The 18,990-nt window shown below is 39.8% G+C and overlaps 1 protein-coding gene across 11 annotated transcripts in view; it reads left to right on the top strand.

Annotated features, from left to right (window-relative positions):
• The window catches only part of RASAL2 (RAS protein activator like 2), a 203,521-nt gene that overhangs the window by 125,806 nt on the left and 58,725 nt on the right, over positions 1–18,990 (top strand). For all 11 annotated transcript variants that reach the window (XM_075038584.1, XM_075038589.1, XM_075038588.1 and 8 more), the window contains one exon: positions 10,268–10,374. In XM_075038584.1, the coding sequence (XP_074894685.1) occupies positions 10,268–10,374 (107 nt within the window). The remainder of the gene's footprint in view (positions 1–10,267; positions 10,375–18,990) is intronic.

The following is an 18,990-nucleotide window of genomic DNA, read 5'->3' as shown; positions in this document are numbered from 1 at the left end:
TGAAACCTGACACAAAGGGACAACAAGTACAGATCCCACTTACTGCTCCCACCCATGCCTGCTTTGTCAGTACGGGCTGTCAGATGTAGGGTTGAGAGAACAGGGCAGGATCACGCTCTCATGTTGTCAGTGTAGACAATAACTGGAGTACTGGAATCCCAAGACCATCAGCTCCTCCCCACCCTTCCTACCCTGCTTCGTTCACTTATTGTTTTCTGTATGGAAAAGTTTTCTGGCTGGAGAATGAGTCTTCTTTCTCCTGGTGATGTGGCCGAATGGCTGGATAGCAGCACAGAAGATGAGAAAAGCCTTCTCTCGTTTCTTGGTACGGTAGGGTACTAACTGTATTTTTTTACTTTTTTTTTTAACACTTTACTGGGAAGTCTTTACTACTTTCACTGGTGCTTAATTTCTTCAGTCCTTCAGTTACCTGACCTTATTTCTGTTTAAAAGCTTTTAAGTGGTATGCAATTGTTAATTAAACTTGGTTACAATCTGTTTGAAATAGTTGCAAACACATTGGGCAAAGGTCAAGTCATAAATGGGCATGTGCCAAGCAGAAAATCGTTTCTGGACTAAACAATGTTACTTACTGGTCTGTTTTTCTTCTCTGTGCCATTTGACCAGCTGATCACTGTGTTCAGTCTACTTCCACTCATTTTTGTCAGCTTGCCTACAACTTAACTTCTCAACTCTGATGGCAGTAAGGTAAATCAGAGGAGACTGCTGAAAGTTTTTCTTCTTAAAAGAAATGTTTAGATGCATTTAGAATAAAAATTTCAGCTGTGGGATCAGTTACTTCTCTAGCCTAGAAATTAAATCTAGGAAGCACAATCAAACAATCCTGTGCTCTGTTTCTGGATACTTACACATTAGTTTAATGGCATTCAGGTAGAAAATTGAAACTATTCTTTTATTTATAGGCCAGCATAAATACCAGTAAGGTTGAAAATGTTTTAAACGGAATTCAGACATAGAAGTTGATTATTGTTTTGTCTTTCCCTTTGAGCTGTTGCTATCTCAAACTGTTGTTATTTGGTTTTGTTCTTTTAATCCCATCTCCACAAATCATTCTATCTCTCTCCTTAATGGTTTCTGTTGTTCTCAGGATGCAGTCTGTTTTCTTCCTATTTTGATAATTTCTAGGTACTGAGTTGCTCAGACGGGCTGCTTGATATGTATGCCCCTTTTCCTTTCCATGGACTATTTAAAATAATGTTTGTTGTAATATCTGCTATAATACACCCCACGCCCACCCCCCCTAAGGTACAATAGTCACCATTGTGGATCTTTCTCAGTCAGGTAGGTGACAGCCAATCCAGATACTATTTTTTCCCCAGTTTTGTTGTCCTCCATTCTGACCACAGGCAGGTACCTGGTGTGGCTGTGCTCTTTTCAGTAGATACAGTTTACACTAGTCTTTCTGTGGTAAGCAGTTCTTTTACTTAGCAGGTCCAGAACAGTACAGAATGTGGGAGGAAAGTAAGGGTCTCCCACAGAGTCTATTTTGATTTGCTTGCACTTCATCGCTATGTGCTCTGGCCTTTTTTGGGAATATCACACCAGACGTGAACAAGGACAGGAGTATGCATGGGCTGGGCACTGGGGCTGCTCTTCAAGAGACTGAGATTTTACCCCCCTTACACGTATGCCTGCATTCACATTTTGTTCCAAGACAAGAGATCCTCAAGATGTCTCCCAAATCTTACCCCAGAAACACCAGGAATTATTTATTCAGACTGGAGTCTGAAGGGTGTCAAAAAGCTGAGCTATTTAAGGTAGCAGTTTTTGCCTCCAAGTACATATTTTTACTTAAATTGTCTTTTTTCTTTTATCTTAAAGAGATACCAATTCCCAAATGGTGTCTTAACTCTGGGGCCATATTTCAGATTCAGTGACATCCCTCGGATGTCTACAGTACCTTGGGATTTTTTCTTTTTGTATGACCATAACAATAATTCGTAATGCTTAGGGCAAAAATCCTGCCATAGTGAGCAAGAGGTACTGAAGCTTAGAGCCGCCTTCTGGCCCATTGAGAGGAGGAGGGAAGAGCTGTCGATCTTTGGTGCACCCAAGAGCCAGTCACTTGTGGGAATATCCCAATAACCAGAGCAAAGGATCGCTTTTTAGAGAATGGTTTGATTCACAGCCCTTTCGGAGAGAGTAAAAAGATCAGTTTTGAAAGCCATGGCTTAAGGCTGTTGTTTAATAATGAGGATAATAAATATTGATATCATAGTAATGTGTGTCTAAGTCATAAGCCTCTAAACAAATTACATTGCGGGAACAAGTTACCATGCATCAGCTGATCTGCGTTAATTGTCTGTGTGCAATCTCTCTGCAGCAAACACAAGGTAATTTGAATTAGCAGGGGCAGTCCAAGATCATTAGGAACTAACGAGGACATCAGCATCTCCAGGTCATGTGCAGTAGCTCCTTGTGTCTGCTTTTGTGTTGGCACAGTTGTCCAGGCAATTTGTATTGCTGTGCGTGGAGTCAACCGTTAAAAGAGGCTTTAGAAGCTGATGCATGAGGAGGTTAAAAAGGGGCAACTATTCCAAATTTTGTATGGCCATGCACATCATGTAGAGGATATGTTGAACAGTTTAGGGACGTGCATCTGTTACATTTCTGATTCACATTTACAGACCTGGAGAATTCGTTCCTCCACCTCAAAGCGAATGCATCAATCTAGTAACAGCTGATGTTGTACTCACTAAATGCCACATACGGTTTCCTCAGAACATTCTGCAAAAAGAAATTGTGAGAGTCAGTACTTGAAAGCCAAAAATTATTCTCTCCTATGATATTCTTGCCCTTTCGTCCAGCCTCCTCTGTGTATTCATCTGCTTTGCATGTTAGGTCTTGTCTTTCAGACTGTAAAGTCCTTTAGGAATCAATGACTTAAATGTCTTTTAAGTGACTTAAACTGTCATTTATGCACCTTCTGAACTGGGCACTGATTCAATTATACTTTTTTTATATGCCAGCACAACGCAAGTGCCTAACACCAACAGAATTACCTATCTGTAAATTAAAAATCTTTGATATTTACCTGGATCATCTTGCAAGACTTGGCTGATTGACTCAATCCCTACTAAAGCACAGTATCTTCTTTTAAAATCCCTGCTAATGGACTGGGAGAGGTTTTGATCATAATTGGTATCTAGCAGTTGTTTGATGATGGAGTTCTATAGCCAGTGAGCTTTGCAGAATTTCCTTTGTATTTCCCTTTCCAGGCTTGGTAGCTTTTGTGCACTTCAGTACACTGTGACATGGTTGCATTCTCTCTGATGTGTATCTTCATGTGGCTTTTTCCCCCCTGTCTAGTTGTCTTGATAAATGTGGAAAAGCTATCACTGCAAATTTCAATTTTCTCCTTTAAGTTATACCTTCTAGAATTTGCATAATGTATTTTAGTCAGAACACGAACTTGGACTTCAGGACTTAAAACAGATCAGGTTTTTTGAGTTTGCTTTTACCCTAAGCTTCTTACATAGGCATTTAATTCAATTTTTATGACTGTCTGTGAATTGCGCCCACGTCTGAATTCTCCCCAAGTGAGTAAAATGAGAGAGAATGCTTACTCCAAGATAAAACATTAACATTTCTATTTATTTTTATATGTGGCTTCCTATTTCATTAGGAAATACTCATCTGAAAGATGCTGTTCAGACAGTTCTCGTTGTTCCTCCTTACATATCTTCTAACACTTTCTATCTTTCTGCTTTTTATTACTGTCGCTAATTTTGTCAGCTGGTATGTATTTTCACCAAGGTAGAAGAAACCATGAGTAAATACTGACTGCACCCAAAGAGATCTCTTTCTCATTAGTGCTGTCACGTGAGCACTCTGAAACAACCCTAAAGAGATAATGAGACAAAAATAGTCTTTTCTGTCTTAACTAAGTTGTGAGTGCCATAATGTTACTGAATGTATATGCTGTACTGATACATCATAAACTGCCCTGGAGCATGTTGAATTTTTGTACTTGTTGAAATGCTTATTTATTTTTAAAAGGCTCTAAAAGTGAATTAGATACTCCCGTCTCAATAGGCTCAACACAGTAGTTTATTTGGAATGAAAGTACTTGAATTAGCAGCCCATCTGAGTATTCCCACTTGATGAACATTCATTCATGCATATAAAACATTTTTTTTAAATTTCATATATATGTATGTTGGGGTTTAATATGTTTTTTTTAATATGTGCATATAGGAGGAGACCATACCATCAGGGTGAAACAAGCACCTTCATTATTTATGCACTGTGGTAGGTGGCCAGCAACTCACAATGAAAATAGTTAATAAAAATGTAGCAGAGTAGAAGGGCAGTATCTCTGTTGTGGTTTGTTTTCAAGCCCTACAAGCTAAAAGTTTTAGTGTACTGTCTTTGTAAACTAAGAAACAAGCTCTGTGGTTCGTGAAACAAATCTTGAATCTCTGTTTGTCTCTGTAGTAAACCACTCAACTAGTAGTTACATCTATGAATAATATCTTCAAAAACTAGCTGCCAATGGCTAACCCATAAGTGCTCCAACTATTCCAAGCTTAGATTTGAGCCTATTATTTCTTTAAGTGTGTTTGTAAAAGAAATACTAAGTCGCAAAAAGTCAAGTGCTGCAGGTTTTTATTCTGTATTTCTTTTGTAGGTAATCTGTAAGAGTAATTGGCCTTTTGACAGAGTAGAAAATAGTGCTGAAGGAGGCCTTGAAATCCTTTAGTCCTTTCTAGTCCATTGCTACATCCCCAGTAGGGTCTCTTCTGTCTGTCTTTGAGAGAAACACTTGTCTTTCCTGTTCTTATAAAAGTTCGATAACTAAGATTTTTTTCCCCAACTCTTTCTTCAAGATACTCTTTTATTTTCACCCCCCTAGAATTTGGTTATTTATCTGGGGATAATTACTTTAGTATAAGTTTATTTTAAGAATAAATAATCACACAGAGGCCCATGAAGGGTTATTTTCTTAACATACTTCTTCCCTCCTGACTCCTGTGTAGGGTTTATCACACTCTAATAGAGCCTTGTTTCAAGTTAAGTCTGTAAACTCTTTGGGGCAGAAATGGTGCCTATTCGATACTTAGTCTAGCCATGCTGCATTCTGGTAAGAGGCCTCTAGGCATTACCATATTTGAAATGTGCAATAACCTGTCCAGGCAGGTGAATTTCTAAAATTGCATAGCTAAAAAGTAAATATTTAGATTGTTTGTCCACTGTGGTAACTATTGCTGCATGAGTGCTACAACATTTAAAACAATGACAAATTTTGTTTAAAAAAATGGGGTATAGTATGTGTAGCTTATTGATCCTTCCTTCAGACAAGAGGCTAATTGCAGGATTGTTTGATTGTTCAGCTAATGCTCTGACCAGCAGCAATTACCATTTTCTCATGGGGAGTGCCAAGGCAGCTATATAAAGGGGGTGAAAATATTTGGGTGGGGTTTGGTTTTGTTTCAGCTGGGGATATTTTAATACAAGGGCACCTGAGAGGCAGTCTTTGGGAATGCTTGGTTCTGGATAGGTAATTGGTCGTATTGAACCGGGTTTGTATTTTGCAAATGCCTGTAATTAAGCTAGACTTGAGAGGCAGAATGAACTGATTCTTTTTATGAATCATATTCTCTATCCCCTCTAGCCGCAGACCAAGGGACCATCATATCAGGATGAGTGCAGACAAAATGAAAGGAAGTCCCAATCCCTGAAATCTTATTATAATTTCTTTCTTTTATTTTCCTAACCAGTAGGTAATATACACCAGCAGTCTGCCCCCTTCCTAGTAAAGACAACACAAAGATACCAAAGAAAGATATCTGGAAAATGAATTTGAGGATAGATTCCCCCCCGCCACCCCCAACAGAATCTGTGTCCTGGGAAAGAAATATTAATTAGTATTTTGTCAGTAGTATAATTTTTATTTTCAGTGGATGGTAAATGTAGCTTTTCACAAATCCAAATCTTTCTTGCACATCAGAGTGAAGGGTGTGGTGGCAGATAATTGGTTAGTGCTAAGCCATGTGTTGTTATGAACCGCTAAAAGTCACAACTGATAAAAAAGCTGGTGTGCAGAATATGACCAGGCTGAGAACTTTATTATAGAAGTGTGGGACCTGCCAGCCTGGAGTAGATGGTCTGATCTGTTGTTCACTGTGACACAGACCAGTACCAGCCCCTTATGAGTAATGACAGGAGTTATGATTGACAGCGTGCTTACCCCTTTTTCGCATCTCCAGGTAGGTCTTGGGGACTGCTTTACAGTCACCTCCTGGACTCCATAAGCAGGAACTCGGATCTGGAGATGTTCTTGCCAGTCCTGGGAGGACACATGCCCAGTCTGGAAGGTGCTGCAGTCTTGATGCAAGTTCCACTGAAACTGTGCAGTACTTTCATTGCGCTGCCCTTTACAAAATCATGGACACCCCTGTAATCTTTGTTTCCGTGACCTTATTTGCAAGTTCAGTAACTTCATTCTTTTCACGCTAACCCCTGAGGATGTTTCTTTGTTCCTGATAGTTTACCCTGCCCCTCTCCAATCCATTTCTAATTCAGAAAAATGGAGATAGAGTAGCAAGCACTGTCCTGCAAAGCTGGGAGGTTTGTTTCATCTCTACTTCTCCCACCCTAAGAAAAAGCTCTTCACGGTAGAATACAAATTCCCACAACATCAAGGTTTCAGATTTCAAGTGGCCAGAGCACCCAGCAATAGGAAGTTCAGATCAAGTCCGAGAGCCGCATCCTGACTGGAGGTCAATGAGGCTACGCCGCTGTGGCCAAGATGGTTGCCTTCAAAGAAGGTCAATCATCACTACTACTCATAGTAGTAAGTGGCACTTTTCTTACACAAACCTGCCTTCTGGCCAACAAAACAAGCTTTGGTGTTGCAGAGGGTAGAGTGGCGCAATATGAAGATGTAAAAAGAGACCTACCTTCATTGTATCCTTGGGCAGTTCCCTCTTCAGAGGCGTCTGCCATTGCTGAGTAATTGGCTCAGCTAATTTGTAACTGACTATTTCTATGTAGTGTGTAAATATTTGCGTAAATATTTATTTACATAAATATTACTGCATATCACCAATATATGAGGTGATAAATTAAAAGTGTCCCACAGGGATGTTTACAACTCATTTGTTTGATGGATTATTTTTTTAAGGTTGAAAGGGGAAAGATCTGTCTATCCTTTTTTTTTTTCTTTTTTCCTCATTTTCTTTTCTTCCCAGAAATTGAGAGTAGATGAAAAGGGTTTCAGATTGTTTATCCATAGAAACAATGTGATTTATCTGTAGTGTTGGTCCCTGAGAGTGAGCAATGCAGAAAGCAGTTGTAATTTAATACTAAGCCGATGAGAGGTGCATCGATTTTTACAGCAGGTGAAGATTATGCAAGAGTAGCCTCTAGCATTACTTGTGGAGCAGGGGTGGGAACCGTTTCATTTTTTGCCTGGTGGTGACAGTATAGATTTTTTTACACAACTCAGCAAAAACACCATTCTACGGGCATCATAGCAGGTTGCTTTAGCTTTTGATTTCCAGTTAACATATCTCAACAATTTTGCTATATCTAGGTCTTCTTTTTTGGGGACTGAGCATGTTGTTTATTTGCTCTTGTTTTTTTAGAAGGAGAAGAGAGGGAAAGGTAGTTTTATTTTTAGTTCATTGCAGGCACCTTGTGAATATTTCATTTTCCCTTTCCCATTTGGTACACTTCTGTGATGGTCTGAGAGTGGAAGAAACTCATTTTACCAGTGGAATCTCAGTGTTTTATTTGCAGAGAACTTGAACTGCTGCTGGGTGGATGTCGGGGGAACAGGGAAGGCAAGGAGAGACAGGCATGTTCTTTGTTGTAGCTTTGCAACTCCATTTGGTTTAAACTTAAACTTTTTCCTAAACTGCCACTCCTGCAGAACCTATTGTTGAAAATAGTGGGGAATTCAGGCTCCTGTTTTCATTCATGACTCAGCAAAGTTAACAGACTGTGTTAAATTACTGAAGGAGCTTTGATGTGATTTCCTGTATGTGAGAAGTGGAGAAAGCCAAACCTATTACGTTACGCATTACTATTCAATGTAAAATAAAAGGTGCTCACTTTAGTCCCCAGTTGCAAGTGAATATATCACTCCCATTTGCTTTCATTACATTTACAGTGAGAACAGCAGAAGCAATCATTTAAATCCAATGTAATACAGCTCTCTTTGGGAGAGCAGTACTTACAGGTGCTGCAGAAAATAAGTTTCCCTTTGTAGAGGCCGGGGGAGGAGGCTGGCAGTATAAAAGAGCGCATCTTCAGATAAAACTAGCAACCTCTGCAAAGGCTCCTGCGATAGTGTGACTGACCATTACTCAGAAACCTTGGTCTAGCACTGGCCCTGCTCTAAGCACTGTGTTCTCTAAAGGTGCCCTGACAGGGACTTACCCTCCAGCACTGGAACAGGCAATGCCTCCTTAGCTGTAAGAGAAAGTGCCCGATGCTGCTCATCAGCTGAAGGAGAAATCTCCCCGAAAGTGGTATTGCTCTATCACAGTTATTGCAAGCTTTGACAGACAGTGATTTACTTGGTCAGTGCGAGCAGGGCTTGTGCATCGTCCTCGTGGTTGGCAGCGAGCGGCTGTGCCCTGCCCATTTTCCAGTGGTAGCTACATTGTGTGTTAGACTTTGTTTGCCCAGTTCAGGAGGCTGTTCTCCCCCTTAGCAGTTCTTTCCTCACGATGGTTACAAGCAGATTGAGAGGCTGAATGTTAGCAGTTTGGTTTTTTAAAAGATAAATATCTACCGTGTGAGACACTAATACTGCAGGGTCCAGATTTCTTAGCCTCTCGTTCAATATGCTCCATTTTGTCATTCTTCAAGCATCCATGGGAGATATGTATTATAACTCTGGTGAAATCAAAATCTGGTATGCAAAGACATCACAAGTAATGTTATCCCTGAAGAAGGCTTTTCTCATTTTTTCTTCGGTTATTTTGAGGGAGACACTGCTCTCGTGGAACCAGCTGGCAGTCTATCTCTGTAAACCTTTTTTGCTGCTGTGAATCAGGATATAACAGTGAAATTTTCTGTAGCGGAGGGAAGCCGGCAGTTGGGCGTCTGTTAATAGCCTGAAAGTAACTAATGAGGATGTGCAGTCGGAGCGATTGATTGAATAGCTGCAGTCCTGTGTGTTTCTTTTTCGCTTGCTCGCTTGCTCTCTGCAAGCTGTGGGAAGGGAGGGGGAACGGAGAGATCCAGCTTTCTCTTAAGTGGAAGTAGCACGGATCCCCAGGGCCAGGCAGCCAGAAATGGAAGTTTAAGCTGCATCTGTCTCTTGAAAGGAAAACGGCAGGAGTCAAAATGTCACTATCTGGAGTCACGGCTTACTCCTTTTCTTTAAGATTTGGAAGATAACAATGGACTTTCTGCTAGGAAGTGATTTTTTCCCTCCCTGTGTTGGGGGATGTTTTGTGAAGCTGGATTCCTTTAAGTCTGGCAATTGAGCTGGAGATGGGCAGCAGTTGTGATAAAGGTATCTATATGTATGTGTATCTAGCTTTATATAAAAATGCATATATGTACAGTATATGTGTGTTTGTGTAGAGATTTTTAATAGTGTGTATGCTTTATTATGCTATTATTCTAATATTTATACTAGAAAAAGATAAGTGCGTCTTTTATGAATATTTGTGCTCATCAGATCAGCCTGCATGGATTTAAGATGCCAAAGTCATATCTTAGTAAGGTCATATTGCCAGAATGAGGAGAAGTTGACCTATTTTTTTTTATCTGCAGAGATATATGTGTCATATTACCTGGGCAGTTGATGAGTCTTCTGCTGGTTGCATGGTTTGAGCAAGTAGTGTGATCATATAAGACCGAACTTTGACCTTTCTCAAATTGTGTTCAGCTGTGACTAAAATTGAGCTTCCCTGTGTCTTGATTTTAGTTATCTGTTAATTACTGCATTGCTTATGTAAAAAAAAAAATTAAAAAAAATAAAGTTCTCTGAATACTATCTCACAATCTAGTAATAAAGTACTAAATATGTTTGAGTATTGATCTTTACCAGCATTTTTTTATTTTTATTGCCTACAATCAAGTCAGATTCACAACCTTGAATCTGTCAGTGGCAATGCCATTGTGATTTAGTAAGTAAATAAGATGTAGAAAAATAGGTGAGTGTAATTCAGCAGTTTAGTAATGCACTTGAAACTTTGCTGAGGTGTCTGTCCTACAGAGCATAAAACCTGACTATTCCCCACCCCCCGGCATCCATTCACCTTCTTTTTCTTCTCTTCCTTAGAGGTCCCAGCAGAGAGATCTCCTCGCAGACGGAGCATCTCCGGGACCAGCACCTCTGAGAAAACCAACTCCATGGATGCTTCGAATACTTCTCCTTTCAAAGTGCCAGTAAGTGTGCCTTTCCTGCAAAGGACTTTTTCTCATTGAATAGGAAGAGGACATGAAAATATCACAGTGTACAACTAAGCTCGGGGGGGGTGGGGGGGGGGCATTGCTATCAACTGTCATGCATTATCTCTGGTAGATCCATAACTTGCTTATTTTCCTTGCCTTGATCTAAAGTTGCAAATAGTGAAACTTATCAGTGTTAATGTGGGCAGTGACCTATATAAATACTTTTGAAGTTGCCACCAGGGATTGCATTATGTATTCAATTTTGACTAGGAAAAAAGTTCGTTTAGGTTGGCGATAGCATGTTATTTTCCCTCATGCCACTGAAGTCCATAGAGAATTAAAATGGCTTTATAGTTTATTCGGAAGCTGATGAAATTTCTGCAGGTGTGTTCATTGCTCTTTAGCTATTCACTTTTTGTCGAGAGTTTGGTTGGCTGTGAGTCTGCGTGAGACATTTTCAGCTAGAGTCCAGATTTTCTTGTTTGTATCAGTCTTTGGTCAGTGCATCCAAGAGCACAAAGGCCTTTCTATTATTAGACTGAGGGCAAATGTTTCAAGTTAAAATGAGGTGCTCTGTAATTTTTTAACAATATTTGTTTGTGTTTTAAAATGCCTAACTTTAATATTGCAAGTATTTTCATACCCCTCTATTTTTGGCAGGTAATCTGCCTACTTTAAAACCTGAGGAAAAACAGAAGAAGAATTATCTAGTGAATATCAAGTTTTTTGTATATTTCTCTATGGACATGAGTACCATTTTTGTACCTTGGTGTATATGTTCTTGCTTTGCTTTAGACAGCACGCATCCCTTTTAAGCACACTTCCTAGCTCACTTTAGATCCATATGTGTGTGAAACTTGTTTCTTTATTAAATCCTACATTGTGTCATTTTAAAAATAAACCTGTAAACTCGTGATTTATTGGAATTGAAAAATGGACCAAGGAAGCAGTGAATATACTGGGTATCCATACTTGGTCCCTTTTCAGAGTCATAGAATAATATAGATCGGAAGGGACCTCCGGAAGTCTCTGGTCTATCCACCTCTTCAAAGCTGGACCAACTTATATCCAGTTGCTCACGGCATTCTCCAATCAGGTGCTGAAAACCTTGAAGGATGCATACTGCACAGCCTTGCTGGACAACCTGTTCTGATATTTGACTATCCTCATTGTGAAGAATTTTCTTTTGTAAAGGCTTTGTTGTCAGAACAAAACTGGAACTTCCAATGTCTATTGAAAGACCATGAATCACATTTTCCTCTAGTTCAAAAAATATCTGAAGTAGCAGTTAAAGCAGAATATATTGCTTAGCCTTGAGAAGAGAAAGCACTGAGGGAAATCTTAGCAATGTGTATAAATACCTGATGAAAGGAAATAAAGACAACGGAGCCAGGCTCTTTGGACAAGAGGCAGTAAGCACAAATTGAAATGTAAGAATTTCCATTTAAACATAAGAAAAACCTTTTTTCACTGTGAGGATGATCAAACACTGGAACAGGTTGGCTGGAGAGGTTGTGGAGTCTCCATCATCATTGATGATAGATTCAAAAGCAGACTGGCCAGACAGTCCTCAGCATCTTGCTCTAGTTTACCATTCTTTGAGCAGGAGGGTTGGACTACGCAATCTCCAGAGGTGCCTTCCCACCTCAGCTATTCTGTGATTCTATGAACTATCCTTTATCACTTCAATGACCTGTTTTCTGGGTGGTCCTTGGGGAAAAAAGGGTCTTGGTCTAGTTGCATGTGAAGTTGTCACAAGAATATTCTGTTATGTCAAGTTCTGAGGCTTTTATGCTGAACCCATGGTCCACACAGTTCCAGGAGGATTTCTGAACTCTGAGAGCCTTCAAAAGTCCTAGCTATTCTCATCTTCATTTATAAGAAATTCTCTGTCTTCTTTGTGTTCATCTACAAGTAATTGCCCTAGCCTTTATGTATACATGCATTGTCATAGTCTTCGTCTAACAGCTGCAAGCTCCATATCAGAAGTGTTTGATTACTATCTGTATTGTTTGTTTTATATGCCTCCTTTTTAGTTTGTTCCTCATTTTTGTTAGGTTTTTTTTAATGTTGATCCTATCTTTTAAGTGATGTTTTAATGTTTGTCTAATTCTTCTCTGATAGTTCTCTAATACTTCTTAGCTCCTGCTCCCTTTCAAAACAAGAACATTGCAGAATGTTTCTCATTTCCCCTGGCAGGGTATTGGGCTTTTAGGGCTCTGGCAAATAGGCTCAGGAAGCAATATATGGCTGCCTTTCTTGGGCATAAACCAGCAAAAAAACTAGAAGCTATTTGTGCCACATGTAGCTGGTATTATGCTTCTTTGTCTGCCTGGCCACCTGTATACCCAGGAGCATAATGCACCCTCCTGTCTTTCTCATAGGGACAAGGCTTCTGGCTTCGTAGGTTTTGCTCTGAATAGCCCATTTATATGCTGTTACTCCTTAGCAGGTTGTGGTGCAGGTGGGGGCTGAGATCATTCTGTTTTAAAACGTGCCAACTTCTGATCTCTTTAAAAGAGCAAGCTGCAATTAGAAGTCAGATTGCCTAAGAATACAGATGATCTCAAGCCAAAACTACTGAAATAAAATGCCCTGTTAACTTTGCGGATTGGCACACATCTAATAGGTGGATGATAAGATGGGGAGGAATCATGTTTCTTCCTTTGATTTATATTAAGAATTTCCCAGCTCTCAGAAGTAGGTAAGATGACTTGGGCACCTTGTGGAAGTCTCGGATCAGTGGTCTGAGCTTCAAGTGAAGTAAGGGGTGCTTATAATGGCTTCAAATTTGTGCATGTGTGTGTGTGAGGTCATCTTTATTTGACAGGGAGTTATTGTACCTATAAAGGAGATTAATAATAGGAGAACTTGCGTTTTTGTTTTTCCAAACATTGACACCTACAGTATAGGTTGGAAGGTTATAGGTAGCTGCAGTGTAGTGCTGTCTCAGTTATTCTTTCCATGGACCTGACTCTGTACCATACCTCTTCTACTCACTGCTAGGATTTCTAACATAAAGCAGCTTAAGGCAGGGGACAGCTTAACCTTCTTCCATACTGATGGAAAATTATGCTGAGACTTTCATAATAAGTTGCTTTTACAGCTTTTTAAGTTTGCCTCTCAGAAAAGCTATTTAAAAGCTGGCTTCTCAACAGGACAGTGGCTTCCAGCATGTTCTGTGCAGGTTTTTTTTCCCTTCCAACACCAGGCAGTGGTACTCACTCAGAACAGGGCATCTGTTTTTTTAATACTGCTAATTGGCATTTGTTTAGCATCTGGAATTTTGATTCATAACAGCATAATGGCCTTTAAGCGAACATTTCCTTGACGAGACATTTTTTAAGTAGTCTTTTCAGTGGCAGTGGTCAATGAAGGATTTATTTTAGGGGGCTGACGTGTAATCAGGAAATTAGCCACTGTACCTCCTGCGTGTGCACTGGAGGAAAAGACATATGTTTAAATTTACTATTGTGTGAAAAGTAGAATTTCAGTTCTTACAAACATACTTTTTCTTGGGACTAACCACTACATGGACCAGCATGTGCAACGTCTTTGTTCTGCTTATCTCCCACCAAGGGGAATAAAGTGTATTCTGCTAATGCTGACATTGCACAGCACAAGGCATACATAGAGATAGGAGCTCTTGGTGCTTGTCCTTCCTTTTTCTTCCATATTTCCCCAAATATTCTTGTCTGCAGTTAAAACATTAGTCTACATTTATGTTCTGTTGTGTTATTGCCATTTGACAATTTCCAAGCATATCTGGGAGGAATATTGAGAGAGAACAGAAGGGCACAAAAGGTAGGAAAATTGAGATGAGGAAGCGTGTGTCTTCTCACATATAGACAGATGTGTGCTGTTTATAGATACGCATATATAGGAAAAGTCTTATTTTTAATAATGAATATTATTTGACTGAACAAATAGGAAGGCATACGGAACTGGCTAGAAGTAGGCATTGTGACGCATAGGTGGGCGAGAAACCAGCTTTTCCCTTCCCACACACACTATGTCCTGGCAGAGTGTCTCAGTCTCAGTGCATCCCATTCCCTACTGTTGCACTGTTGAGCCCCGGCAGCACTGCGGCAACTGACCATATTCTCTCATTGCTCTGGCATTGGAATTGAGGGACCAGGGCAAATATGAGATTATCAAAATCTTCAAACCTCCTGCAGTGGCAGGGTAGAGAGGAATTGCTAATCCACTCTTCAGACTCACATTGTGCTCTCCAATTTTTGCTTCTTTGGGGTAGGGTTGTTAGTGAGTTGTTATTACAAATAACATATGATTCATCCATGTCTTCTGGCTATTAGGAAAAAAGGCAAGAAAGAGGCGAAGAAACAAGTGCAAATGAGATAGGAAAGCCAGAACACAATCTTTGAACTAAATAGAATTATTTTTATAGGAACCCTGTGCGCATTTGATGGGAAGAGCGATACTTACAGATTGCCTGCCTTGGTTTGTTTCTAGTCAAGAGTATAATTGGATCTATAGAAATACTGTCTGCCTCTTTGCTCTTTAAGAGTACTGCTAAATGGAACAGAAGACAATGCATCCAGCCTAAGTGAAGGTCACAGCTTGATGAGATCTCACGGCTGCCCAGCCTCATCTTTTATGCAGTCAGCAAGATTGTTGCTTCTCCAGAGCACAGCTCCACTACCGTCATGCTGCCAGGTTAGAACAAGTCTGATCTTTTCTGGCCATGTGACCTGATGGCATACAAGTACATCTTTTTAATTCTGCGTCAGCGCCAATGCAGAGATGGAATTGTTGATTTACCTTAGTGTGAGGCATCGCGGCATCCTTCATGAAAAACTGGCTGTGCTCAAATCTGTCCTCCCTATTGTAAGATTAACATTTTTCCTTCCACTTTCCACTCTTTTCTTACCGTAACACATTTGAATCTGCTTTCATTTTTTATCATTTGCCTGTGATGTGATGGCTTAGGTATGCTGGCTATTATTCTGCAGATGTTGCTGGAAGGCATAAATGGGTGATTTGCTATCTCTAGGTTGCTCACCAAGTTCTCATCCATATCTTTAGTCTGGGGTAATACTGTTCATAGGCTCTATAACCTTCACAATATCTTTCTGCCAAAGTGGATTTGTTCATTGCATCAAACTTCAACATTGAGTCAGATGATGGATCTATCCAGTCTGTGACACTGTCTGGTGGACCTCGAACAGCAGGAACATTTTTCTCATGTTTGGTGTAAACTTGACTTTATCTAATTCCCCTGCAATTAACGTAGGGGAACTATGAATGCATATAGCTATAAACACTGGTCACATTCCAGTCGTCCTTCGTTTAATAGTGTTTAAATGTGCACCAACTCATTCTATTCTTTACCTCCAAACCATGGCTTAGTCAAGTCATACAGAGTTTAATTAGTGCATCCTCTGCAAATCAGTCTTTCTGGCCCTTTTATCACTTTTCTTGCTCTTCTGTTTTTAATTCCTTTCAATTGATTCTCCAAGTTCTGGTACTAAAGTTCACAGGAATGTGTGTTATCAGTTTCTAATTGCTCACAACCCTTTGTGTTATTTCTCTGTCCTCCCTGGCCCTCGCTTCACCTCCTAATTTAATATAGCTCAGTGTAATTAATGTGCTGTTTAACTTTTCTTCCAGATCATTAACAAAGATGTTAAACAGAAGCAGTCATGCCACTATCCCCACCACATCCCATTGGACCCTTTCTTCTACCTTGATACCTCATCACTTGTCATAACCACTCTTTTTAGATATTCCTGCAGCCAGTTCTCAGGTTTGTGTTACTAGCTTTGACAAAGCTCATTTCCATTAATTTTTCTAATTAGTATGTATGTTGTATTATCAAAAGGTATTCTGAAGTGTTGGGCTGCTTACTGGCTGTGTGCCAGGGGACTAAAGAGCCAGGGTCACAAAAATTACTGTCTCCTTCCTGACGTGAGGGAAAGACAAAAATGCACCTGCTCGAATCGTGGTGAGGTAGGCTGGAGGCCATCACTTCTCCACGTACTTCACTGGCTGAAGCCGATAACTCTTGTTTCGTTAAACACTCTGAAAGACTTGGGTGACCTGTTTCTTATTTATTGTTTATCACTGTTGTTTTGTTGTTCTCTAGATAGACTTCTGACCTTTATTCCTTAATTCCTGGATAGGGCCTTTTAAGGATGCTCTTGTGCTAGTGCCTGATGTGGACAGCTCCCATGAAGGCAGCCAGGCTCTGCTCCCAGTTGCATCCATGCTAAACACCTTGCTGAACTGGGATCTGAAAAGCTGATGTAGCTGTCCCCGGCTATTGGGTAGCTCTTGTTTCTTCATGAATTTTTTAGTATGATTCCCAGTGACTTGGAAATTTGATTCCTTTAGTACTTTTGACTGCATATCACGCAAAGTACATGCCATCTTATGATACATTTTATTAATAGATGTATTATGAACGTATCCCTGTTGTGGTATCCTCTCCATTTCCTTGGTTTTATTATTATTGTTCTTAAACTTGTTCATCCTATTCTGCACCCCGCCTGTGACTGTAGACAATTTTTCATTGGAAAGTTGAAATTGTTATCTGGCCAAATCTGCAGTGCTGTCCCATCAGGGGAAAAATATCTTCCTGATCCTTGCTGTTGATCAGCTTGTGTCCTCAAGCATGATAATTGCTCACTCTTGTTATTTTTAAACCTGACTAATGCAGCTACATATGTTATTCTTCCTTATATAAACACATAATCCTTTTTTAATCTTGCAGAAAAAATTTGTCTGTATAATATCTTATGGTAGAGAATTCTACGGGTTGATTTATAGATAGCATTAGAAAAGGTCTCCTGACAATCAGTTAAATGTGCTGCCTCTCATGTTAAATTGCCCCTTGGTTTTCTTATGTAACAGGGTGCATGAGGAGCTTAGTTAATTTCCATTCTATTTGTTTTATACATCTATAATCCCTCCTTGCTTTTGTTTCTAAAATAAATAGTCAGTCTTTAAAACATATCATTTGTAAATCCCCCTCTTGTCTGCCTTTAATCAGTTTATACTTCTGGAGTTTAGTTTTGTTCTAGTTTTCTTGCTGAGACGAGAAGATCAGAAGAGAGTGGTGCATTAGTGCGAAAGCTATGGCAGATTTACATAATACCACTTTACTTTTATTGTGCTTTATCCTTTGTTTATACATTCAAACATGCTTTTTATTGTTCTCCGCCTGTGCACAAACCACCTCTTCAGTGACACAGTGCCAGGCTTTATGGATGAGTTGATGGTGGAATCTGACTGTTGGAAGTCACTGCCTTGTTCTTTATATTACCACTAAGATGTATGTAGAGTTGTTATCATCTGCTTTTCTACTGTGTGAGTAGCTGAGAGCCTTTTCAAAGGTAGTCACTGCTAATATTTTAATAATGAGTGTTACTGGGCTCATAAGCAAATTTCTCCATCTCCTTGCTAGTTATATTGGTGCTTTGCTGTTGTTCTACAGGGGATAGTAAACTTCACCATGTTTGCTCCTAAACCCTGGAACTTCCTGCTAGTTGTATCTTTCCATTTTACAACCTGGCTATCTTCCCCTGCTTCTTTGCTTCCCATAGCTTTACAATGTTACTGGCACAGGAGAGCATTTTCACTTGGCTGTGATTTTTTTTTTATTTTTTTTTTTTCTCCTTGGTAGCTGCTTGTGAGCAGCTTAAGAAATAAAATCCTTCGTGTGCTAACAACGCACAGTAGTTGGGAAGCAGTTCTGCTGTCGTCCATAGTCACTTGAGTGTTATCTTTGTATCCATCCAATCCTTCCCCTCAGAGGGAACAAGTCTCATCGCTCTGTAAATGAAGTTACCCACCTGCTGTTATTAATAATGCATTAGTGCTCCTCATCGAGAATTATAAATGTTCAAGATGCATTGCAAGCCTCCAAAAGGCAATGTGTTTGTCCCCAGAAATACCTAATGTAGGTAACGGTCCTGCAAACCACAGCACTGCATGTAAGATGAACCTTTATTGTCACCCATTTTACCGTGGTTTTGGGGCTTTGAAACTTCCACTAATACTGTTGCATTCTATTGATGGATAATTCGTGTTATATATAGTTTTATTAGTTCATGGCTGAATTAACCTTTCACTTTCAAAACAATAAAGACAATCATTATTTATTATGCATGGGCTGTTCTCTCCAAAGTGAAGAATCAGTACGTCTATAGGGAGCAATAGTTAATGAGTTGAGTAGTTCATACTTGGGCTGCCTTTGAATTTGTTGGGCAGTTCATGTGCTGCTCTGCTGAGATTAGGGACGGACAGACAGTTGTCATCTTTGGCACTGAGTGAGCATTTCCTAAAGCCAAAGCTGCCCTGACCAACAACCATCCCTGAGTGTAAAATACTTGGGGTCAGAGTTTCTATGCCTTCCCTGTACAACTACAGAGGGAAGTTATAAAAGCCTGCTGAATTTATCACTTCTCCTATGATGATTTCTTCTTGGCAGAGTGAGAGATGAGATGCTTAACTTCCAAATGAGATGAATAGAATTCTTAGTGGGATTGAATGATTTTTAGATAATTTTTAGGAATTGGGAATTCTTAGCCCAGTGTTTGATGCTTTTGGCTGAGAAGATGAACCTGCTCTGAACCTATTCCACATGCC

Source organism: Buteo buteo, chromosome 10 (genome assembly GCF_964188355.1).
Source record: "Buteo buteo chromosome 10, bButBut1.hap1.1, whole genome shotgun sequence".
Lineage (NCBI taxonomy): Eukaryota > Metazoa > Chordata > Aves > Accipitriformes > Accipitridae > Buteo > Buteo buteo.
This window is presented reverse-complemented; position numbering and strand designations above follow the sequence as displayed.